We start from the raw sequence: 20,574 nt of genomic DNA on the forward strand, positions 1-20,574 counted from the left end.
TTTAAAGACTTTTTTTTTAAATACACTTTTTTAGGAGGAATCATTTAGATTCCTCATACAGATCAATGCAGTTCTATTGAACTCCATTTATCTGTGTTCATTTGGTTGAGCCTGTTCAAGGCAGGCTCAATCAAATGCAGATCTATGGGGGCAGCCATGGATGAAGAGGTAAGCCCTCCGGCTACCTCAGAAGCGATTGTGCTGCTGGGGGAGCAATCCACCATGCTAGACCACCAGGCATGGTTAAATGATCTCTTTAGACACCGCTATCAACTTTGACAGCGGTGATCTAAAGGATTAATAGCCAGCCGCGGCAATCGCCGCATGCCGGGCTATTAGCGGCGGAGTCAAGAGCCTGCGCCATACACCCTGAGCACCGGTGTGAAGTGCAGACTTGCGTCCCATGCAAGTCTGCCTCTGCGCCTGCACCTCACACCGCATTGAAAATAAAAAATAAAAAAAGAGGGGGGGGGGGGGGGGAGTCTGTCCCGCCCTGCTTGCCTGATACAGGGCTAAATCTATAAAAAATTCCCCTGCCCGACGCCCGAAACTACATGTCCCGGGCGTTGGGCGGTAGCATTTCCACATCCCCCTGAGTGTGTGTAGTACTATACATGGGGGTATGTGCAGAGCATTGCACTCTAGTGTATGTACAGATGTGAATAGTATTGACTGCAGACTCAGAGGCCCTGGGTCACTGACCGATGCAATGCTCTGCACATACATGGGGGGGGTAGGTGCAGACTGCAGAGCATTGCAACCTAGGGTCTGTAGAAGTGCAATACATTAGGTGCAATGCACTTACCCCTATGTTAATAGCAGTGCCGACAGAGGCCCTGGCTAGGAGGATCACTGACTGATGCAGTCACTTAAATACCCAGCCGGGGCCGCAGCACGGCGCACTGTGTGTGAGAATTGTGAGTAACATTGGTGGCAGCTCTGACCTACCATGCCGGCGGGAGAAGATGTAGTACAGAGTAGACGATCTTCAAGGGCAGGCTGAGCACGCCACAAAATGGCGTTGCAGTGGTGGCAAGAGCAGAAAGGACTGGGAGGAGCACTGTGAGACAGTCACCGTTGGACTTATATCAAGAGGCTGCCATGGTGGTGCGAGGTTTGGGCCTGACCGCCCGCACCAGCCTTCTGACCACCTGCACATTTTGGGTTGGGTCCTGCGGGATTCCAATCCCAATGCAGGCCTCTACTATGTAGTAAAATGACAAGCAATATGGCTGTCAACATGTATGTTATCCAGCTTTCCCATGCTTACTACTGGGGTGACACTATAAAAAAAATAAAAAAATAAAAAGATGTTATCTCCTTAAAGGGGTACTCCGGTGGAAACCTTTTTTTTTTTTTTTATTTTTTTTTTAAATCAACTGGTGGCAGAAAGTTAAACAGATTTGTAAATTACTTATATTAAAAAAATCTTAATCCTTCCAGTACTTATTAGCTGCTGAATACTACAGAGGAAATTTTTTTTTGTGGAACACAGTGCTCTCTGCTGAATCACGAGCACAGTGCTCTCTGCTGACATCTCTGTCCCTTTTAGGAACTGTCCAGATAAGCATATGTTTGCTATGGGGAGTTTCTTCTACTCTGGACAGTTCTTAAAATGGACCTTTCTGGCACCAGTTGATTTAAAAAAAAAAAAAAAAAAAAAAAAAGTTTCCACTGGAGTACCCCTTTAATACTGGGCTGGCACACAGTAAACAAACCCCCTCCCATCTCCTTACTACTCGGGTACATGTTGCTGTATGAGGGTGATCATGCTGTCACTGTAGGGAGACGCCAGTCAATACATTTATCAGTGCAGTGACCATTCTGATTGGTCAGATCTTCCAGCCATTGACACGTTTCATAGATCTTGACTGTCTATAACATTATATGTTGAGAATGGTTTCAAGTCACAATGGTCCAGAAAAGACCATTATATGCTGAAAATATTCTAACCTGAGGCCAAACTATTCAATGAACATGTCACCCAAAATGACAAATACTAGAATTTTTGGGGTAAAATATCTTTTCAATACATATTTTATATTTTCATAAATTAATTCATGTACATTTATGCCATCAGGGCTCATGGAAGCAGAAAACAAATAGGGTCTTTGTGCAGTTTTAAGAAAAGATTTTCACAACAACGTACATTGTTAGTGAATAGGGTTTTAGAAATGTGCCCTACATGTGGTATATTTGAGGCCGACTTGTGCCACAGATGTAACCCTTTGCAATATGACTGCATTATGGATCAATGATGTATAAAACCACTACCGTGCTTCCATAGATGTACATCGGACACTAGCATACCTATTCCAAAAGAGTCAGGTAGACCATTAAGGTTCTATGCATGCGGCTCTGCTAGGAGCGTAAAATGAGCGCCCATCTGTGGCCATAAGGGTCATATGTAGTGGCATGACCACAGATCTAGTGACAATTGGCTAATCTCCTAATCGAGGCTGGCAGGACGGGGAGAAGGCACACCCCATGACTTGGGAGCTCGTTCATGGATGGTTTTACAAATATGATCCCTCTGAAATAGAGCAGCTATACAGAGTGAAACACACACTGTTGTACAGTAACAAAAAAAAAGCTGGTCAGTGTTTCATGCTGCCTGAAAGTGATGACAGGTTCCTCTTAAACTGGTGATAAAGGTAGATAGATTTTCATCCGTCATCAATAACATAGTTACTATGCAGTATAAAGTGGTGAATAAAACATCAAAAACAATAATTACAAAACTATACCAATAATTATGTAGCTGTATACTATCCTGTGCATAATACTCAGCACCGAGCTGAAGGCCTAAATAGCAGGATTGTGCTACTACAATGGCCTGGAATCAATTGTGTTTTGTAGAGACATAATTATATTCTAGGAGTGATCCACAAGTGTGCCTGGGTATGAACAGAGGGTGGTGGGCAGCCAGAGTAGAAGTAACCATTTCATCACCAACATCCTCAAATGTCATTTTGGTTTTAAGACCGAGTACTTGTTTGTTTTTTTACAAGTAGTCACATGATACCAATTACCGATACTTTTATCAATGTCATGTGAAATGTTTTAGAGGAAGGGCTTTTTTATATAAAAAAAAAAAAAACTAACTTTTATTCAAACTTTTTGAAAAGGGGAGTGATTCAAACTTTTTTTGGGGGAAGGGGTTAATTCACATATTATATATATACACACACATATATATATATATATATATATATATATATATATACACACACACACACATATACACACACACATTTTTTTTTAAAGGGGTGTACTCCACCCCTAGACATCTTATCCCCTATCCAAAGGATAGGGGATAAGATGTCTGATCGCGGGGGTCCCACTACTGGGGACCCCCGCAATATAGCATGCGGCACCCACCTGTTTCTGCTCCGGAAGCGCTGGAGGGTCTGGGTTCCAAATTCGTGAACGGAAGATCATGATGTCACGACTCCGCCCTGTTTGACATCACGCCCAGTCCCCTCAATGCAAGTCTATGGGAAGGGGCGTGACATCACGATCTTCTGTTCCTGTGGTCGGGACCCAGACCCTCCAGCACTTCCGGAGCAGAAACAGATGGGTGCCGCATGCTATATTGCGGGGCTCCCAAGCGGCGGGACCCCCGCGATCAGACATCTTATCCCCTATCCTTTGGATAGGGGATAAGATGTCTAGGGGTGGAGTACCCCTTTAAGACACATTTTTTGCATTATTTTTTAGTCCCCATAGGAGACTTTTACATGAAACCTGTAGATTGCATATATTGGTCAATGCTATGCCATAGCGTAGCATTGATCAGTGTTAACGGCTCTCCATTGCTACTGCCTGCCATGGCTGGCTGCCATATAGGAGCGACCATAGGACGGCAAGGAGCACTGTAAGGGACCTCTGGCTATCTTCTCAGCGATTTCACCGCGGTGATCCCGATCAGCATCCCTGAGCTAACCAGCAGTTCATTTCAGGACTATTAGATGCCGCAATCAACTTTGATTACGGCATCTAAAGGGTTAATGCCAGACATCACCGCTAACGGTGATGTTCGCCATCAGCCACAGGCCATGACATGCGCTGCTGGGAGTTATAGTTTTGTAGCAAACAGCTGTAGGCCCCCTGGTTGGAAAACACAGGCCTACACATACGCCTAGCACTGACTGCTTTATTTTGCCTATAGTCGTAACTGCATAGTCGACTGCCCTTTTCCGCACAATACCTCTGAAGGAATCACAGATCTAAAGTAAACACCTAAGAAGCAGGAACTTAAGATAGAGTTTGAGAATTTTCACTGAAATAGACCTGACCGATAAAAGTGGAGTATTATGTAAGAGACTGCTTCTTACAGTAATAGAACTGGATTAGAGAGAGCAAGCACGGAAAATCCAATGTCTGGGACTGTGTATGTTTCTAAAGAAAACCAAAAAGGAACAGTACCTGAGTGTCCCCGGCACCATGGAAAAAGTGATGGGATAATAGCCTGGCTGTAGCATGCAGTGCTGTTTGTACATCTCATAGACACAGAAGGGCCTTGTGTCCTGCAGCTAGAGGGACGAGTGTAAATGGATGTGTTTCTTTATAAGCTTACTCAATCGCTACACACTACGGTCATACAAAAGCAGGTAACGCACTGGAGGAGGTGGCAAAAACTGGGCATCGCCTGCCCAATGCAATAACCATTTCTCTCCACCATAAGCCGCCAATTTAAAGTAAATGTCCACCAATTTTTTTTTTTTTTTTAATCAAAAAATTGTCCAAATCTTTAAGATACATTTATAACAGCTGGAGCCATTTTTTTCCCCTCTTTGGCTACAAAATAGATGTAAATGTAGCCTATGTATGGACCATACAATATACCCTGTCGGGTCCATTGACTTCAAGGTCTAGTAGTGATTACATTCAGTCCATTTCCAAGAATACAATAAGAAATTAGCGAACTTACAGTAAATTTGATTCGTCACAAACTTCTCGGCTCGGCAGTTAATGACTTTTCCTGCATAAATTAGTTCAGCTTTCCGGTGCTCCGGTGGGCTGGAAAAGGTGGATACAGTCCTAGGAGACTCTTTCCTAGGACTGAATCCACCTTTTCCAGCCCACCGGAGCTCCTGAAGGCTCAACTAATTTACGCAGGAAAAATCATCAACTGCCGAGCCGAGAAGTTTGTGACGAATCGAGTTTACTATAAGTTCGCTCATCGCTAAATACAATGTTTTTTGCAGGTCTTTGCCGCACATTCCATGATGTCTTTATTGTATAGCACAGTATTTCTTAACCAGGGTGCCTTCAGCTGCTGCAAAACTACAACTCCCAGCATGCCCAGACAGCCTTCGGCTGTCTGGGCATGCTGGGAGTTGTAGTCTTGCAGCAGATGGAGGCAACCTGATTGAGAAACACTGGTACAGCCATTAAAATTCCATCAGACCACCGCAATCACAAGAACCAGCTGGGAGAAGCACACAGCTAGGCGCTTCTCTCACTGCAAAAGACCTACTAGTATATGGAGTCCATTTTCTGCAGCCAGATGGGGAGAATGCCGCTCAGCCAAGTGCTTCTCCAAGCTCATTCTAGCTAAATTGGTGGAGGTCTGAACACCCAGACTCCAACCGATCCCAACTTTTGACATGTCTCTCTGACATGTCGAAAGTTAGTTAACAGTGACACTGAGAATGTGCGCATGGAGGAATATCTGCTCAGAGAAATTCAGGCACAACCAATATCAATCACCACTAGGCCACTGACAGCAATACAGTCCAGCCAGTATTCTGTTAATTCTTTTGGCAAACCCAGAATTTTCCGCCATAGAAATTTTGCTGCATGCATAGTGCAGCAGAATCCCATTGAAAACAATGGGAGTCTGCTGCAAGCGGTATTCCTCAGTCTGTAGATAACCCAAATATAAGCCAACAGTCTAATGTGTATGGGGGTATCCTGAAGGTCAAAAAAGGATGGGTAAAAGGTGAGCAAAATACTACGGGCATCCTTTCATTATTTTGGTGACAGACAATATTTTTATCTGTATTTCTATGGAAAAATCCTAAAGGGTCAAGAACTACAAGGCATTTTAAGTACGGTACCTGCAATTGGTCTGGATGTGAAGAACACCATATATAAACAGACCAGTCCGTGCAGCAAACATCTCCAATAGCAACCAGAATGCTATTTTCTGTTTTCAGAGGCTTTTTTTGGGAAAATCAAAGAAGCAAACTGATTGGTTGCTATAGGCAACTGCACCACTTTTTCTCTACAGAGGGTTTGATAAATCTCCTCTATCGACTGCACATAAACAGAGGGCATCTGGAACCCAACACCGCTAATAGAGATGAGCGAACTTACAGTAAATTCAATTTGTCACGAACTTCTCGGCTCGGCAGTTGATGACTTATCCTGCATAAATGAGTTCAGCTTTCAGGTGCTCCGGTGGGCTGGAAAAGGTGGATACAGTCCTAAGAGACTCTTTCCTAGGACTGTATCCACCTTTTCCAGCCCACCGGAGCACCTGAAAGCTGAACTAATTTATGCAGGAAAAGTCATCAACTGCCGAGCCGAGAAGTTCGTGACGAATCGAATTTACTGTAAATTCGCTCATCTCTAACCGCTAACTTTATAAGTACAAATCTGAAAAATCCCTTAGAAAATATGCTTTTTAATATTAATAACTTTTAAAGACTTCCTTATTACTGATCTGCCAAAACATTTAAAGCAGACTCAAGAACAACATCGTCTCCACAATGACAATCTATGACATATCAATATGACAAGACTAACACAAGGGGTTCTGAGCTGGGGACATCCACTATAACCTCTATGGGGGAGATTTATCAAAACCTGGGTAGAGGAAAAATCTGACCAGTTGCCCATAGCAACCAATCAGATGGCTTCTTTCAATTTTGAGTGGCCCTTTTCAAAATGAAAGAAGCAATCTGATTGGTTGCTATGGTCAACTGGTCAACTTTTCCACTGCACTGGTTTTGATCAATCTCCCCCTGTGTGTCTTCTGTTTAACAGCAAGTTTGAATGGCCGATCTCCACACGCTGGTAGAGGTGCCATGGTCCCATACAATAGGCAGTGCCAGATACCAGAAAGAGGAACAGAAGTGGGAGGTAATCCAGCCTGGTGGTCTATCCTCTAGACAGGCCTTCAATATTAGACTGGAGTGCACCCCCACCCCATCAGATGTTTGGAGGAATTAATTATACAAAATACTGGTCCAAATACTGTCATGTGAACAAGGGCTTAGGCCAGTTTATATGAAACAATTCTACCGAAAATAATCACAGTACAGATGGGTAAAATGATCAATGAAATATTTCTAAGGGTTGACAACATTTTAATAGTGTATTAAGGTTCCCATGACAACTAATGCAGCAATAAAAATCTATTAAAGTGGTACTCCGCTGCTCAACGTTTGGAACAAACCGTTCCGAACGCTGGAGGCGAGCTTGTGAATTCATAGCCCCACCCCCCTAATGATGTCACACTCTGCCCCCTCAATGCCAGTTTATGGGAGGGGGCGTGACAGCCATCATGCCCACTCCCATAGACTTGCAATGAGGGGGCTGGGCTATGACGTCACGAGCTCTCGCCGCCGGCTCCAGCGTTCGGAACAGTTTGTTCCAAACGCTGAGGAGCGGAGTGCCCCTTTAAATGTGTATCGTTTGCAATACAAAGTCTCCTAAGTTGGGGGGAAAAAAAATTAAATAAAATTATTGTGTGGTATAAAGCCATGGCAGATAGCACTTTTATCCTGGCACCTAGGATTTTGTCAGGCGTTTTTATGAATACCTTCCCAACTCATGTCTTACATTTATGTCTGGTGAGGGAGTATGACGCGCGCCCGGGAGCAGGGACTGTGTCACACCTAACAGGCACCGGTGCCGGTAACGACTGACAAAGGAAATCACTCCAATGTCTATCATTTAAGGAGTTATAGAGGGGTATTTATGAAACCTTTGACTGCATTATTTGGGCTGTAATTTGTTGCTTTTTTGGCACAGTTGTTTTTTGCGACAATGTTTTGCGCCAAACCAAATAGAACAATTTTTGCAAAGTGACGTTAAAAGTCATGATTTCCGTTGATATGATGCAGTGGTCAGGAATTTATGATTTTGACTTTTCAGTTTGGCGCATCTGCGCTAATGAGGGGCAAATATTTACCATTCCTCAGTTGGCTTAGAAACAGACTGTGGACAGCATTACTAAAAAGTCGCACATTTCTTGCACGGGTTAAAAGGAATCACCATATAAAGTGGAGTACTCAAGAAAGAAATGAGATCAGCACCAGATTGATCACATGTCCTGTGCCAAGTAATACATTTGGTTCAGGTACACAGTTTCCAACATGTGAATTAATGGAGTAAAAAGACGCTCTCCACTTTTCATGAATACCCCCCATAGGGTGCATACCTGGTGGTCCAGTCCGATCCCCCCAATGATGATGCCGATCCATTTTCAGGCCAGCCTGAGTCCTGAACCAGACCTAGGCCTCAAAATTGGCTGTAGCAATAGAGCAACAATCTTACAGATCAATGTAATGCTTATGCATTACAACTATACAATAAAAATAAATAAATAAATAAATAAACACAACCAACCAACTTATTTGGTCATTTTTAGTATCGCCTAGTGCGGAGTTGTCTTAAGCATTACATTATCACATTTCTTATGCCATGCGTTCAAAAGCGTAAACGCATAAAAAGTCCAAACACCAATATGGCTGATTTTTGATCACATCCCCTCCCAGAAAAAAAAAAATATAAAAAAGTGATCATAAAGTCAATACAATGAAAAATGGTACTGGTAGAAGCAGTCATTTGAATGGTTGTTTTAAAAAAAAAAATAATCCTGGCTTCTAACTTTTTTCCTGGCTCCTAGATTCAAAACAAACTTTTCTTAGTCCCGATCTATGGTGCCCGTCACTGCAGAAAATACCAAGAAAGCAGCAATGGGAAATCACTGTGTCAGCTATTGTTACCAAACTGAGCTCCTTCAGATCTACATGTATCAAAGAAATAGATACCGTATATACTCGAGTATAAGCCGACACCCCAAATTTCACCCCAAAACGCCCAGGAAAAGTTATTGACTCGACTATAAGCCTAGGGTGGGAAATACATCATCCCCCCCCCCCCCCAATGTCATCATCCCCACCTGTCAATCCCTTCATCAGTGGTCTTCAACCTGCGGACCTCCAGATGTTGTAAAACTACAACTCCCAGCATGCCCGGACAGCCATCGGCTGTCCAGGCATGCTGGGAGTTGTAGTTTTGCAAGCTCTGGAGGTCCACAGGTTGAAGACCACTGCGGCCTTAGTCATCATCCAGACACCCGTTCATGCGCGTCCCTGTGCGTCGTCGTCAAGGCAACGTCACTAATCCGGGGCCGGGCCCGGAGTGCGGAGAAGAGGCCCCCCCCCTGGGTGAAAATGGACAGCCCGGAACGACTAACCCTCCCCACCGAACGGTCCCTGCAGCATAGATGGCCCGGACCAGCTCACCCCTCCTTCCCACCGAGGGGAGGCGAGTAGAAAACTAAAGTGGGGGTCTGGATGATGACGAAAGCTGCAGTGTTCTTCAACCTGCGGACCTCCAGAGGTTTCAAAACTACAACTCCCGGCATGCCCGGACAGCCGATGGCTGTCCGGGCATGCTGGGAGTTGTAGTTCTGCAACCTTTGGAGGTCCACAGGTTGAAGACCACTGAGATGGGATTGACAGACAGAGAGTTCACTCGAGTATAAGCCGAGGGGGGCATTTTCAGCACGAAAAATCGTGCTGAAAAACTCGGCTTATACTCGAGTATATACGGTAGATAGAATAGATATAATGTATCTTCTTTTTCTTTACATGTATTGTGCAGCCATTGTCCCATGTGAACACCCAAGAACTTGTGCGCAGATGTCTGAGGCCGTGCCGTGTAGGGAGGATTTTGTTTATGTGCTCACACTTCCTGCACGCTCATCCTTCCAGTTTCTCTTTATATATCATGCGGTCTGTATTACTGGAATATGTGCATTGGAGAGTATACAGACCAGACACAAGGTGGCTATGAGAAGAGGCAAGGCAGATGCACCAACCTTCCTTGTACACAATGCTCCGCAGCCCTTGCTGTTGAGCCTAAATCTTCATGGAATTTATGCTAAAAACTGGCAGAACAATATTTGCTCATTTATATAAAGTCCCCAGGAAACAGATCCTTACATTACACAATATCCTGGGAAAACAAGGTGACATCCAATATGGGCACTAAGCTTTCTAAAGTCCTGAAAGGTCAAAGCAGCCTTGCTGTGCATCAATGTAGGGCAATGTTACCCAACCAGTGTGCCTCCAGCTGTTGCAAAACTTTAACTTCCATTATGCCCGGAAAGTCTCTGATAGCATGCTAGGTGTTTATTTTTTTTATTTTTTTGCAACAACTGGAGGCATGCACGGTTGTAGAGTTCGTTCACACATGCATATTTTCTGCAGCAGATCTGTTGCAGATTTGCTTCAGCAGACTTTGCTGCCAATTAAAGTCAATGGGCAGCAAAATCTGCAGCAGAAAATCTGCAGCAAAAGTATGTACACATGAGCGTTCCCATATAGATAATTTATTAGCCATATTTGTCAGATGTAAGGAATTGACAGAAAGATGGCTATGGCTGGGTTCACATTATGTTACTGCTGGGCCTCCTAGCTATATGTCCTCAGCCCATCAATAAATGGCACACCAACATAAACCGTGGTGCACAGCAGCAGGTCTATTCATTTTATTGGGCCTAACATATTGAGTAAGTGACTCCATTTGGGCCAATTCTCACATATATATATATATTTATTCACAACAGTGCAGCCATCCACCCTACATGTATTGCAAATATATATATTTTTTTTAATTATTACAGACTTTTCTCCCAGGTCAGCCTCCACATCCTACTTATGCGTTCCAAAGACAATAATGGAGGGAATCCGTTGGTTTAAAGGCCTGCTATTTAAACTTTTGACATGCCTGGGTGACTTAAAAAAAGAAATATAAAATGACAAAGTAAATTTTGGGTGCAGAAATTCACAAGGAAAATCTGAAGCAGATTACAGTAAGGGCAACGTAGATGTGACTTGTTCTACACTGCTCAAAAAAATAAAGGGAACACTAAGATAACACATCTTAGATCTGAATGAATGAACTAATCGTATGAAATACTTTCGTCTTTACATAGTTGAATGTGCTGACAACAAAATCACACAAAAATTATCAATGGCAATCAAATTCATCAACCCATAAAGGTCTATCATCTATGTATCAACCCATGGAGCGAGACATGATGTCCCAGATGTGCTCAATTGGATTCATGTCTGGGGAACGGGTGGTCAAGTCCATAGGCTCAATGCCTTCCTCTTGCAGGAACTGCTGACACACTCCAGCCACATGAGGTCTAGCATTGTCTTGCATTAGGAGGAACCCAGGGCCAACAGCACCAGCATATGGTCTCACAAGGGGTCTGAGGATCTTATCTCGGTACCTAATGGCAGTCAGGCTACCTCTGGCAAGAACATGAAGGGCTGTGTGACCCCCCCAAAGAAATGCCACCCCCAAACCGGTCATGCTGGATGGCAGCAGAACGTTCTCCACGGAGTCTCCAGACTCTGTCATGTCTGTCACATGTGCTCAGTGTGAACCTGCTTTCTTCTGTGAAGAGCACAGGGCGCCAATGTCAAATTTGCCAATCTTTGTGTTCTCTGGCAAATGCACAGTGTCCTGCACAGTATTGGGCTGTAAGCACAACCCCCACCTGTGGACATCGGGACCTCAAACCCCCCTAATGGAGTCTGTTTCTGACCGTTTGAGTGGACAAATGCACATTTGTGGCCTGCTGGAGGTCATTTTGCAGGGCTCAGGCATTGCTCCTCCTTGCACAAAGGCGGAGGTAGCGGTCCTGCTGCTGGGTTGTTGCCCTCCTACGGCCTCCTCCACGTCTCCTGATGTATTAGCCTGTCTCCTGGTAGCGCCTCCATGCTCTGGACACTACACTGACAGACACAGGAAAACTTCTTGCCACAACTTGCATTGATGTGCCATCCTGGATGAGCTGCACTACCTGAGCCACTTGTGTGGGTTGTAGACTCTGTCGCATGCTACCACTAGAGTGATAGCACCACCATCATTCAAAAGTGACCAAAACATCAGCCAGGAAGCATAGGAACTGAGAAGTGGTCTGTGGTTACCACTTGCAGAACCACTCCTTTATTGGGGGTGTCTTGCTAATTGCTTATAATTTCCACCTGTTGTCTTTTCCATTAGCACAACAGTATGTGAAATTGATTGTCAATCAGTGTTGCTTCCTGAGTGGACAGTGGGATTTCACAGAAGTGCGATTGACTTGGAGTTACATTGTGTTGTTTAAGCAGTGTATATTGTAAAATCTGCGCTGGATTCCGTTTCAGTCTGCAGCATGCCTATATTTATGTTGTGGAACACTTGAAGATTTGGGTTTCGTCCACACTGTGGAGACTGTGCGTACATGCGCAGTTTCATTAACCGCAATGCAGTCTGGCAGAATTCCTCCTAAAGTATTAATATGTTCATTCTTTGTGCGGATGTCCATTCTTCCAGCTAAATTCCCGTGCAGAACTTCTGCAGTATAAAGAGAGCAGCAGAATACTATTGAAAACAATGGGAATTCTGCAGTGAAATTTCATCAGCAGTGTGCATGACGCCTAAGGGATAGTAGTGTGTTTCCCACTATTCCACAACAGATTTTCAGCAGCGGAATTTACGTTGTGGAAAATTCACCACAAATTCCACTGAAATCAATGGGGTTTGCAGCAGATTGACCTCTACGTTCACACTTGCATATTTTGCTGCAGTTTTTTTTCAAAGTTCATTTTGCTACCCATTAAAGTTGAAGAAGTACTCTGGCCCCAAGATATCTTATCCCCTATCCAAAGGATAGGGGATAAGATGTCTGATCACGGGGTCCCGCCACTGGGGACCCCCACAGTCTCACGCAGCACCCACCGGTCTCAGCTGATACTCACGACCCCGGGGCCAGAGTATCGTGACTAGGGATCGACCGATTATCGGTGTGGCAGATCTTATCGGCCGATAATCACGATTTTGGGCATTATCGGTATCGGCAATTACCTTGCCGATAATGCATCGCCCCCCGCACCGCCACCGACCCGACGTACCGCGACCGCCCCCGACCCACCGTAGTGCTGGGCGGTATACCGGTATGAACCGGATACCGTTTTTTTTCTCCCACGGGCCCCTCCCCACCCTCCCAAAAATTAAACTTACCTGTAATGGGGGTGGTCGGGGCCATCCATCCTTCCTGTAGTGTCCGGCGGCATTCCGGGTGGAGGGTGAACCGGTCCGGGCTGTCCTTCTCCGGGGGTGCTCTTCTCCACTGCGGGCAGGCTCCGGCCTAGTACTCTGCATAGACGCCGCTACGCCGTGACGTCAGGTGCGTCGCTGCGCAGCTGTGTCTATGCGGCGTTACTAGGCCGGAGCCTGCCCGGAGTGGAGAAGATGACCCCCGGAGAAGAAGGACAGCCCGGACCGGTTCACCCTCCACCCGGAATGCCGCCGGACACAACAGGAAGAATGGATGGCCCGGACCACCCTGACAGGTAGGGGGAGAGAAGCAGGTGGTGGCGGCGGCGGCGGCCTATGGCACCGCAAAAGCCACTGCAGTGCATTGATTTAAAGCGCCCACTTTAAATCAATGATCTGCAGCGGTGTCACGGGGGGATAAATAGCCGATATCTTATGCCGGAATATCGGTATAAGTTATCGGCTATCGGCGCTAACCTCCACCGATTATCGGTATCGGCCCTAAAAAACCAATATCGGTCGATCCCTAATCGTGACATCATGACTCCGCCCCCTTGTGACATCACACACCCTCAATGCAAGTCTATGGGAGGTAGCGTGACTGCCATCACACCCTCTCCCATAGGCTTGCATTGAGGGGGCGGAGTCGTGACATCACGATATTCCTGCACAGGAGTCGTGAGTCTTCAGACACGGAGCGATCATCGCTTTGTGCAGCGGAGACAGGTGGGTGCTGCATGAGAGATTGCGGGGGTCCCCAGGGGCAGGACCCCCGCAATCCGATACCTTTTATCCCCTATCCTTTGGATGGGGGGGATAAGATGTCTTCGGGCCAGAGTACCCCTTTAATGAGTAGTAAAATAAGCTGTGGAAAATCTGCTGCAAAATACACAAATGTCAACACACCTTTACAATTGGGGATGTAAAAAATACCTAATCCAAGAACATGCAGATGTTTCTGCAGAAATCCATCTAGTGCACATTGACCATAACCCAGTGCAGTATAGGTATCCAGCGGGTGATAAATGAACCTTAAATTAGGAATCTTTAACTTTTCAGGTTATTACCCATTTATAACCATGGAAAATGTAAGCAGAGATAAAGAATAATGTACATTCCTAACATATTTGACTAAATCTGACGCCAACCTCTTTAGTGGCATACAGAAAGTCCAACTAGTCATCTGTCTCCTGGAGAAGACCAACTAAGTTCACAAAGCCTGCTCACTGGGATACAATAGGATAACCCAAAAACAGCCCCCAAGACATCCATATCACCGCTGACACCACTAGGACAATACCCAATGAGATAATGAATTAGGAGAAGAGACGAAGGATGAGGAAAGTGGCAGGTAACACGTCAATAACAAGAGGAGGACTACGACAACCTTCCAGGGGTTCTCCAGCTGTTGCCGGCCTACAACTCCCAACATGTCCTGCATACTTGGAGTTGCAGGTTTGCAACAGGTAGAGATGAGCGATCTTACAGTAAATTCGAATCGTCACGAACTTCTCGGCTCGGCAGTTGATGACTTATCCTGCATAAATTAGTTCAGCTTTCCGGTGCTCCGGTGGGCTGGAAAAGGTGGATACAGTCCTAGGAGACTCTTTCTTAGGACTGTATCCACCTTTTTCAGCCCACCGGAGCACCTGAAAGCTGAACTAATTTATGCAGGATAAGGCATCAACTGCCGAGCCGAGAAGTTTGTGACGAATCGAATTTACTGTAAGTTCGCTCATCTCTAGTAGAGAGCCACAGGTTGGGGACACTGAGGGTTGGCAATGTTAATGATTACTATAGGGACTGACTCTCCATAGAGATCAATAAAAAGAACTGGCACTGTTACGTCAACGCAGGCCCACAACATACAGCTGTCCGGGATGCTGCCTATAGGTTTGCAACAGCTGGAGAGCCACAGGATTAGGGGGTATCGCTGATGTAAGGCAACACAAAGACTGGCACCGAGACGCCATTGCTGGTCACTTCTGGCCTTAACCATAATTAACCACAATACCAGGGCAGAAGCCAAAGATTTAAACTATAAAACAAAGCGAGAGGAAAAAATAAAATAAAATAAAACACACACACAATAAAAGTGATTTTCATCAAAGCACAGCAGTATGAGACATTGGGGCTGTGGCCTCCAAATTTTGGATGCAAAACTACAACTCCCAGCATGCCCGGACAGCCGCTGGCTGTCCGGGCATGCTGGGAGTTGTAGTTTTGCAACATCTGGAGGTCGTCAGTTTAGAGATCACAGCGGTCTGTTCTCAGGGATCTAGGATACAGCAGAATTAGACTTTCCTATTTAAATCTGCAGCATTTCAGTCCTGTGTGAACATTCCCCTGGAGCGTAACAGGCAGGGTACAGTAAAGTACTATCAGGGGGTCCAGTGTCACGAGTCCTTACTGCGCCAATGCTGTGCCCACAGACTCGTCTGCTCCTTAGTCATATATATATATATATATATATATATATATATATATATATATATATATTATATATATAGGACCAGATGTAGAATACGCTTCTATGTAACTTTACCAACTAGTCAAGGAAGTTCCCTTTAAGGCCCCATGTAGTCTCTGTGCCCCCTCCATCCATGTGCAGCCATAACAGATGCCACCCCCTGGCTGGGCTTCCTTGCAGGACCTGCAGCCTCACCAGTCTCCAAGCTAAAGACAATTATGCCAATCCTGCCCTTCCACCCCATGCCCACCCTGCCCCGCTCACCTGTCCGAGGCCGCAGACTGTGTTCCACTCATTGGGTTCCTCTGGGCTAGTCCTTACCTTAGCTAAGTTGCATGTTAGTTCAACTCTAGCTAGATCTGAAAGCTTAGGGTTACCCTTCCCGTCCCGCAGGGGGATGGAAACTCCAAGCAGTAACTCATAAGGGCAATGGCCGAACGGAGACCGGAGAGCTAGACATGGAAAGTCACCAAAACAAGAGTTTTCTTCTGCCGGTACTCCAGAGTACTAAGTACCAGCACCTCTCCGGGACTCATCGTGCTTAGCGCGCATGCGCAAGGAAATCTCGCGTAGATAGCAATTTACCCAAAGACGCGAGAATTTCCCGCGCATGCGCCACTCGCCTAACTGGGTTACTTCTTCGGCGAATTCCTGCGGTGAAGTGCGCAGGCGCTCTAACGTCAGCACCAATTACTGGCGACACGGGACCTGGCAGGAAAAGCTTTATTAGCCAGAATGCTGGGAACCTCGGCCGTCAAGTCTCGCGGTACTAAGGCGCCGCTTTGAAAACAGTCGATGTGCGCAGGCGTGGTGGGCTGGCGAGACTTCCATTTTATGATAATTTTATTGTTTTTATAAATAATATTGATTCATTTATATTAAATGATTTCTATTTGTATGCTGCATACACCAGTCACAAATTACATACTTTCTGCACTCACTTTACATACATGCTGCACACAACACTTATGTTACATACATGCTGCACACAACACTCATATTACATACATGCTGCACATAACACTCATATAACATACACGCTGCACATAACACTCATATTACATACATGCTGCACACAACACTCATATTACATACATGCTGCACACAACACTCATATTACATACATGCTGCACACAACACTTATATTACATACATGCTACACACAACACTCATATTACATACATGCTGCACATAACACTCATATAACATACACGCTGCACACAACACTTATATTACATACATGCTGCACACAACACTTATATTACATACATGCTGCACACAACACTCATATTACATACATACTGCACACAACACTCATATTACATACATGCTGCACACAACACTCATATTACATACATGCTGCACACACCACTTATATTACATACATGCTGCACACAACACTTATATTACATACATGCTGCACATAACACTCATATAACATACATGCTGCACATAACACTCATATAACATACATGCTGCACATAACACTCATATAACATACATGCTGCACATAAAACTTATATTACATACATGCTGCACATAACACTCATATTACATACATGCTGCACACAACACTTATATTACATACATGCTGCACATAACACTCATATAACATACATGCTGCACATAAAACTTATATTACATACATGCTGCACATAACACTCATATAACATACATGCTGCACACAACACTTATATTACATACATGCTGCACATAACACTCATATTACATACATGCTGCACACAACACTTATATTACATACATGCTGCACATAACACTCATATTACATACATGCTGCACATAACACTCATATTACATACATGCTGCACACAACACTCATATTACATACATGCTGCACACAACACTTATATTACATACATGCTGCACACAACACTTATATTACATACATGCTGCACACAACACTTATATTACATACATGCTGCACATAACACTCATATTACATACACGCTGCACATAACACTCATATTACATACATGCTACACACACCACTTATGTTATATACATGCTGCACATAACACTCATATTACATACATGCTGCACACAACACTTATATTACATACATGCTGCACACAACACTTATGTTACATACATGCTGCACATAACACTCATATAACATACATGCTGCACATAACACTTATATTACATACATGCTGCACACAACACTTATGTTACATACATGCTGCACATAACACTCATATAACATACATGCTGCACATAACACTTATATTACATACATGCTGCACACAACACTTATATTACATACATGCTGCACATAACACTCATATTACATACATGCTGCACATAAAACTTATATTACATACACGCTGCACATAACACTCATATTACATACATGCTGCACATAACACTTATATTACATACATGCTGCACATAACACTTATATTACATACATGCTGCACACAACACTCATATTACATACATGCTGCACATAACACTCATATAACATACATGCTGCACATAAAACTTATATTACATACACGCTGCACATAACACTCATATTACATACATGCTGCACATAACACTTATATTACATATATGCTGCACATAACACTTATATTACATACATGCTGCACACAACACTCATATTACATACATGCTGCACATAACACTTATGTTACATACATACTGCACACAACACTTATATTACATACACGCTGCACACAACACTCATATTACATACATGCTGCACACAACACTTATGTTACATACATACTGCACACAACACTTATATTACATACACGCTGCACACAACACTCATATTACATACATGCTGCACACAACACTTATATTACATACATGCTGCACACAACACTTATATTACATACATGCTGCACATAACACTCATATTACATACATGCTGCACATAACACTCATATTACATACATGCTGCACACAACACTCATATTACATACATGCTGCACAGAACACTCATATTACATACATGCTGCACATAACACTCATATTACATACATGCTGCACACAACACTCCTATTACATACATGCTGCACACAACACTTATATTACATACATGCTGCACATAACACTTATATTACATACATGCTGCACACAACACTTATGTTACATACATACTGCACACAACACTTATATTACATACACGCTGCACACAACACTCATATTACATACATGCTGCACACAACACTTATATTACATACATGCTGCACATAACACTCATATTACATACATGCTGCACACAACACTTATATTACATACATGCTGCACATAACACTCATATTACATACATGCTGCACACAACACTCATATTACATACATGCTGCACATAACACTCATATTACATACATGCTGCACATAACACTCATATAACATACATGCTGCACACAACACTCATATTACATACATGCTGCTCAGAACACTCATATTACATACATGCTGCACATAACACTCATATTACATACATGCTGCACACAACACTCATATTACATACATGCTGCACACAACACTTATATTACATACATGCTGCACATAACACTTATATTACATACATGCTGCACACAACACTTATATTACATACATGCTGCACATAACACTCATATTACATACATGCTGCACACAACACTTATATTACATACATGCTGCACACAACACTTATATTACATACATGCTGCACACAACACTTATATTACATACATGCTGCACACAACACTTATATTACATACATGCTGCACATAACACTTATATTACATACATGCTGCACACAACACTTATATTACATACATGCTGCACACAACACTCATATTACATACATGCTGCACACAACACTTATGTTACATACATGCTGCACACAACACTCATATTACATACATGCTGCACACAACACTCATATTACATACATGCTGCACACAACACTTATATTACATACATGCTGCAAATAACACTCATATAACATACATGCTGCACATAAAACTTATATTACATACACGCTGCACATAACACTCATATAACATACATGCTGCACATAACACTTATGTTACATACGTGCTGCACATAACACTTATGATACATACATACTGCACACAACACTCATATTACATACACGCTGCACATAACACTTATATTACATACATGCTGCACATAACACTTATATTACATACATGCTGCACACAACACTCATATTACATACACACTGCACATAACACTCATATTACATACACGCTGCACACAACACTCATATTACATACACGCTGCACATAACACTTATATTACATACATGCTGCACATAACACTTATATTACATACATGCTGCACATAACACTTATGTTACATACACACTGCACATAACACTCATATTACATACATGCTGCACACAACACTTATGTTACATACATACTGCACGCAACACTTATATTACATACATGCTGCACACAACACTCATATTACATACATGCTGCACACAACACTTATATTACATACATGCTGCACATAACACTCATATTACATACATGCTGCACACAACACTTATATTACATACATGCTGCATATAACACTCATATTACATACATGCTGCACACAACACTTATATTACATACATGCTGCACATAACACTCATATTACATACATGCTGCACATAACACTCATATTACATACATGCTGCACACAACACTCATATTACATACATGCTGCACAGAACACTCATATTACATACATGCTGCACATAACACTCATATTACATACATGCTGCACACAACACTCATATTACATACATGCTGCACACAACACTTATATTACAT

The 20,574-nt window shown here is 43.4% G+C and overlaps 1 protein-coding gene across 8 annotated transcripts in view; it reads right to left on the bottom strand.

The window, feature by feature from the left end:
- ARHGEF12 (Rho guanine nucleotide exchange factor 12) overlaps positions 1–16,334 on the bottom strand; it is a 213,876-nt gene extending 197,542 nt beyond the window's left edge. For 7 of the 8 annotated variants that reach the window (XM_056541904.1, XM_056541903.1, XM_056541900.1 and 4 more), the window contains exon 1: positions 6,066–6,185. In XM_056541904.1, coding sequence (XP_056397879.1) covers positions 6,066–6,127 — 62 coding nt within the window. In that variant the 5' untranslated portion in view covers positions 6,128–6,185. Of the gene's footprint in view, positions 1–6,065; positions 6,186–16,033 lie in introns of those variants that run through there. The other variant, XM_056541899.1, reaches the window with a different exon arrangement.
- Positions 16,335–20,574: the final 4,240 nt, after the last annotated feature.

Source organism: Hyla sarda, chromosome 10, assembly GCF_029499605.1.
Source record: "Hyla sarda isolate aHylSar1 chromosome 10, aHylSar1.hap1, whole genome shotgun sequence".
NCBI classification, from domain to species: domain Eukaryota; kingdom Metazoa; phylum Chordata; class Amphibia; order Anura; family Hylidae; genus Hyla; species Hyla sarda.